At 35.6% G+C, this 6,822-nt stretch overlaps 1 protein-coding gene across 1 annotated transcript; it reads right to left on the reverse strand.

The window, feature by feature from the left end:
- Positions 1-362: 362 nt before the first annotated feature.
- On the reverse strand, positions 363-1,913 carry LOC113343082 (thiol protease SEN102-like). Its single transcript, XM_026587394.1, has 3 exons — positions 1,758-1,913; positions 1,010-1,089; positions 363-929 (listed from the first exon to the last, which is right to left on the reverse strand). Exons 1-3 carry the CDS (start codon positions 1,824-1,826, stop codon positions 593-595), a joined length of 486 nt encoding a protein of 161 aa, XP_026443179.1. The 5' UTR covers positions 1,827-1,913; the 3' UTR covers positions 363-592.
- Positions 1,914-6,822: the final 4,909 nt, after the last annotated feature.

Raw genomic sequence — 6,822 nt, forward strand, 5'->3', positions numbered from 1 at the left:
CTTTTACAAATGAACTGTGGGAAACGTCAACTGGTCAGGGTATCTGTAGAAGCAAAAATAATTCCTTCACTAACTTGTCTAACTGCAACTACCTGTGAAGATAACATCTGTACATAGTTTTCAAGTGGTACACTAAAATCTTTGGCCAGGCTAAGGAATTCTGGGGGGAAATATTCCTGGTGGCAGCTGCAAGTTCTTAGAAACTTTAGCTTAGTGAGACTGTGGTATAAATTTCATCACTACTAGACCTTCCACCAATTCTTAAGAATCGAGATAATCTACGCAGACAGCAATTTGGAAACTAGTTTCTACTTGCCCTGAATTTTTGTTTGCCACCCGAACAGATAATGCTACTAAACCTGTGGGAGAACTCATTTCTGCTTTTGTTTATAATTTGCACAATATACTTTTTCTAGAAAGGTCTCAAACCAAATACAATTTAGAGCTAATTAAACAAGATACAATAAAGTTTCAACCCATAGTTCCATTTGAAGTCAGCAGCACCCCCATCACAACTACCACTAGCATCCGTGAAACAGCATTATAAATCTATAATAGAACTAGATTCCGAAGACTTAGCTTTCTTAAATATTTAGATATAGACCTCTTTCTTTGGATAGACCTCATACGACAAGTGTGCACACTCATACGGAGTCAAATCTGAAAAATAGGTTAATCCAAGAATGCAGGAAGACTTGGTTTGGTTATGTTTATGGACATACCGAGCAGATTCCTTGAAGATTTCAAATCTCTCTTTGAAAGCTTTTCTATCATCCACATCGAAATGGTGTTCATTAATTGATAACCACCTCAAAAACAGAGCAAGGAGCTTATCCTCAGAATTGATGATATCATCAGTTACCTTCACAGCTTCACGTTCCCTTGCAATTTTCAGTGCCAATTTTTGATTACTACCACGGTATACTGAGCTGCACATGAACATAACATTTAGTAATGAGACAACAAACAAGGTACTAATAATTCGTCGCAATACAAACCAAACACAAACCTGAATATTGTGGCCACACTCCCCAATCTCCAACTCAATGGTATAGCAGCAGTCCAAGCCTTTGCACCAGTTGCAGGCAGCTGCAAAGTGAAAGGGAATTACTATTGCATCTGACGATATCAGAAAGGCAAATCCATCCAATGGAAGTTCACTAACCAACATCAAACAAATGCCTACAACATTCGACCCTAAATCAAACGAGAACAGTTGCATCTAGCAATATTAGAAAGGAAAATCTATTCCAATTGAACTTGACAAACCAACATCAAACACCTACAACTTTCAACCCCAAATCAGACCATAACAACCCAACATCTCCATTTTTCACTGAAAATTAGCATCTCAAAACGACAATAAACAGCATCATAAAACTAAAATATAATAAGGAAAATAAGATATTAATAATCTTGGCATAACAAAAAAACATGATCAATCTGTCATATATTGCATCTGACAATCTATAATGAAAAACCTCTGTCATGCCTTCACTACAATTGCATCTGACAATCTATTCCCAACAAAACCTCCATTATAGCATAACACAGCTATCAAATCATTGGATCTAGAATCCCTAAATCAAACAAAGTCATGATTATTTCTACATCTAAGAAAAATCCGAACAGAAAATGCGTAAACATACATCACCAAAAGAGTTACAAAATCACAGAGCCAAAATCAACATTTTCAACAAAAATTGGAAAATTAAAAGTGATAGAACAACTTAGAGGTCAATTAAACAAAAACTTACGCATCTGGAAGCTATATTAGCAGATTTAACAGCAGATCTAGCTGATCTCAGGAGAATCCAAGTAGCCATCAACAATACAAGATGATTTCAGAGCAAGATATTTTATTAGGGTTTCGGTTTTGGAACCTCTTTTTTCAAAAGGATATAGAGCAGTGGTTGTTCTGAGCCGCCCTCTAAGTAACTAGATGGTAGAAGTTTCTGGTTCTTTTGAACGAGGGCTTCGATTAGGATTGCCAATGAGTCCGGTTCCACCCAGATACCACTAGATCCGTAACCGGATTGCACATGTGGATGCATATCTCGTTCTTCTTCTTTACCTATCTACCCATAGACAAGCTAAAAGTAATTTTCAGTTTCATTTTCGATTCTCTCTCTCTTGTTTCTTCAGTTACAGAACCTCTCCTTCAATTTCTTCTTTACCAATCGCTTCTATCTCTTCTTTCTTCTCAATCAAACTCATCTGAAAAACGATTTCGGAAATCATTAATTACAGAAAAATCATTAGTTCCTGACCTAATCAATTGCATAAATCATCAGTTCCTAACCTAATTTTTATTCATTCAATTGAAGAGAAAAAATGGTTAGAACTATCAAGCGGACAATTACAGAAGAAATTGTAGAAGAAACCCAGGTAAAAAGAAGAAGAAAAATTGTTGATGATTCACCAACACAATCCTCCCCTGATGCTAAATCTCCGACAACAAGGAGTATGAGTAAAGTTGGTACTCCGTCACGAACAAATGTTCCTCAGGTAGAAGGTAAGCAAAAATCAGAAGAAAGTAAAGCCTAATTTTGTACTTCATATTGACATGCAATACTTAGAAAACTGTTGTTGAATTTCATATTGACATGCAAATACATATCAATATGTAGTGCTGATGAAAAACTGTTGATATGTAGTGATGTTCAACTAATATCCTACATATGCTCAATAGAATCACTACATCTCTGTATGTAGTGTTTGTTTTACATGTTTTCAACTGTTGTATATGCAATTTACTCTTACATATTGACATGCAGTGTGTGTTTCTATGCTCAATGGAATCACTAGATATTTGTATGTAGTGTCTGGTATACATGTTTTCATATGTTGTATATGTAATTTGAGACAACATATTGACATGCAATGTGTGATTCATATGTTTTTTGTTCAATAGAAACACAACATATCTGTGAGTCATATGTTTTACATGTTTTTCATATGTTGTGTATGTAATTTGACACAACATATTGACATGCAATGTGTGATTCATATGTTTTATATCTGTACTACATATCAATATGTTGTCTGCAGTTTTTAGTTATTGATATGTAATGATAGCATCTCAAATTGATATGTGTGCTACATATTATTATCTGCCTGTAATATGTAATGTGTACAAAACTTTTGGTTTACAAAAACAGCAAAAACCAAAGGAAAGAAAGCAGTTGCTGCTCCTGAAGCAAATAGCAAAAGAAAAACAGCAGCGGCAACTACGAAAGCAAAAGGAAAGACAGCGACAAAGGCTGCTACTCCTTCACCACCAGCAAAGGGGAACAAAGCACTTGTCCTTAGAGCTGCTACTCCTTCTCAAAAAGGAATGGGAAAAGCAAAAAGGGGGGAAGCAAAAGCGCTCCTGAAAGAAGGTTTGTAATGTTAAAACTGAAGATAATTCTTAATAACGAGGGGGCAGCCCCGTAAATTGTGGTTCATATGTAGTTATAAAATTACCAGTATGTTGTGGTATTTGATATGTAGTTGTTTCATGTTCATGGTAGATACATTAACTACATATTTGATATGGTGTAGGGGAAGAAAGCAGTTACCTTGAGAGCTGCTACTCCTTCACCAAAAACAAAAGGGGGGAAAGCAAATGTAGAAGGTATGTAGTACAACTACATATAGAATAAAGCATATGAATAATATGTATCCTTAATAACATATGTTTACGAGTATGTAATGATGCATTGTTGTGCTTGTTTTTGGTATTAAGTGTTTTTACATTTTTACTGTATCAAAGCAGATACATATGCCATACGTACTATTACAAATCGATATGTAGTTAAAATAATACGTGGTGGTATCTACTATTATATATCAATATGTAGAGGTAAATACTTATACTCTGATAACATATTACATATAAATATGTAGAGGTAGATACTTATATTCTCGTATGTACTGTTAATAATATGTAGTTTCAAGACTTGATAGATATTACAACCACATATTGATGATGTAACTACATATTTGATATACCATATTGATATGTATTGTAATAGTTTTTGGTTCTTGTTATTGTGTAGGTGCTAATAAGCGTAATAAAGGAGATGGAAAACCACGAAGTTTATACCGTGGCGGTTTCAGGGGCTTGTGGGGGCTTGCGAAGACTATTAGGACCACTAAGAAGGCTATTGCGAAGTCCACTGAAAACCTTGAGTTGAGTGAGTTGCAGCTGAAGATGATTTCTGAAGCATCATTCGGTAACCTTTTCCTAATGTTCTGGTACACAAGATTTGAGTTGGAACATTGGTTGAAGATTGAAGATGCAATGACGAAAATGTTACGTTGTTACGTTAGGGGTCAAGATCCAAACAAGCTTAGATTTGTCTTTAAAAGGCATGGCCAACCGAATGAGCTAGTATCCACACCAGAAGAAATGGCACTTATTTATGGGATGCCGAGAATTCCAAATAGGGAATATCTTGATTATAGGCTTACACAAGTCAATAAAAAAAGTGGATGGCGTGAAACATAATTTTTCAAAAGGACTTTTCCTACTGATATGAAAGCTGGCGATAAAGTGACTAGGCCAATGATTGTGAAGGCAATCTTGCATATCCTTAAACGAACACCAATTAATCTGAAAAAGAAGAAGTATGATAAAGAGTCTCTGCAAAGCGTGGGTGATCAATCAAATGAAGATTCTGAAGAAGACGAGGAAGATGCCGAAGATCTTATTAGGCTTATCTGCCTGTATATGTGCACTTCATTATTTTTCGCTACAAGTGATGCAAACGCTTTGACTGAAAAATATATTGGTTTCGTTCTTGATCTTGAGAAGGCTAAGAATATTTCATGGCCTGACCTCATCCATTCTCATTTAGAGAAAGAGCTGAATGAAAACGTGGAATCCGTAGAACGCACAAATGGTTGTGCTATTTATTTGTTGGTAAGAATCTATTTATTTGTTTATTCTACTTCAAAATGTTTTTGTTTTATGTGTTTTCTACATTTTGATAGTATATCTAATACTGCATATCAATATTTTGCAGCCATGGTTTGCGGAGCATACCCATTTGGTGGTGCCCGAGGATATAGGGACAGAACCTGCAGGAATGTATGTGCCAAGAGTGGCTAGGTGGAATCATACAAAGATATGTGCTGAGTTCCTAAAGGATATTGATCTTTCTGGGTATCAGGTAAACTTGCCGTACATATTTTGTCATAATAAAAATATATATTGATAAGTACATGTAGTTCGACATATTGATATGTAATTATTAGCATATCAATATGTAGTAGTTATTAGCATATCAATATGCTACTACATATTAGCATATCAATATGTATTAGTTATTAGCATATCAATTTGTGGTGATACATATTGATATGTAGTTATTAGCATATCAATATGTAGTTCTCTCTGTGTATCTAATAGAGATAGAACTACGACATGTTTTTTTTTTGGTAATATCTAATATGTAGTTGCTTTTTTACATTTATTTGATTTGTACCAGTTCCATGTTGATTTCAAAGATGAGATAACACACGAAGAAAGACAAATCCTTAATCGTATTTCAAGAAGGATTCAACAGGAAGCAAATGATGATGCTTTTTGTTTAGACGACAATTCTGAATCGGAAGAAGAGGAAGAAGAAGAGGAAGAAGAAGAGGAAGAAGAGAAGGAAGAAGAGAAAGAAGAAGAGGACTCAGTATTGTGGGGAGAAGATTGGAAGATTAAAAAGGATGATTTGAGGAATACAATATCTGCCAAATGGAGTGAATTCAACACAATGCATCAAGAGGGCCAACCGGTTGACTCTTCAAAGCTTGAGTTCATGTTGCATGATATTTACCGGAAAGCTTTCCCTTTGCAGAGAGAAGCCAGCCAGGAAGATTATGTTAGCTTGGGATGTACACCTACTCCAAGAAACCCCAATGAAGAGTTGAATGTGGACCAAATAGTTGAGAACGAAATACAAGGTTCTCTGGAAGATCAAACAGATGCTAATGTCAACATTCCTGAAGTTGGTTTGTCAACACCGAAAGATCAAACTCATGCTAATGCCACCTCTGAGGTTGAATTGTCAACAACTTCAGTATTGAAGTTCCATGATGTTGAAGTTCCGCGTTCTGAGGTTAAAAATTGGGCAAGAGATACAAGAGAAAAATAGCAAAGAAAACACACAGGTAAGTAGCATATCAGTACGTAGTCTAAGTAACATATTAATATCTATCTGTGACATATCAATATGTAGTGGTATCTACCATTACATATTGGTATGTTACAGTACATTCTTGTATACCACTATCTATCTGTTACATATTAATATCTATCTGTTACTTATCAATATGTGGTGGTATCTACCATTAATTCGCAGAAATTTCCAGAGTATAATGCCGGATTGGCGGCGGAAGAGTTTCATTTGCTGGATGTACCTTTGTTTACTGTGATGTCGAGTTTGGAACACATTGAAAAGCTATCTATGCCAGATTTTATAGAAATGGCAAACTCTGGCATTGGTGTTTATGTCGAAGAGTTTGCAGACCTCCTTCAAGATAACAACGATGGTCTTTTTGGTATTAACTTACGAGAACAATTTGATAATCTGTTTGGAAGAGATTTGCGGCCTTTACAAATTCCACAAGAAACAACTGAGCAACAAGAACCCATTGAACCGAAAGATGCAGGTGAAGTTACAGGTAAGCAACAAGAATACATACTTACAACCAGTTCAAAAAGTCATTTGGAGGTTGCATCACAAGATCCTTTAGATGTTTCATCACAAGATGTTCTGGATGTCCCCTCGCAAGATGTTTTGGAGGTTCCATCACAAGATCCTTTGGATGTTTCATCACAAG

Source organism: Papaver somniferum, unplaced genomic scaffold, assembly GCF_003573695.1.
Source record: "Papaver somniferum cultivar HN1 unplaced genomic scaffold, ASM357369v1 unplaced-scaffold_54, whole genome shotgun sequence".
Lineage (NCBI taxonomy): Eukaryota > Viridiplantae > Streptophyta > Magnoliopsida > Ranunculales > Papaveraceae > Papaver > Papaver somniferum.

Bases quoted from the DNA above. Each gene is read 5' to 3' on its own strand.
- LOC113343082 (XM_026587394.1), bottom strand. From the start codon at position 1,826: ATGGCTACTTGGATTCTCCTGAGATCAGCTAGATCTGCTGTTAAATCT. The intron at 1,090-1,757 runs GTAAGTTTTTGT...TTCACTTTGCAG, and splicing joins CTAATATAGCTTCCAGATGC to CTGCCTGCAACTGGTGCAAA. The intron at 930-1,009 runs GTTTGTGTTTGG...GTTCATGTGCAG, and splicing joins AGTGTGGCCACAATATTCAG to CTCAGTATACCGTGGTAGTA.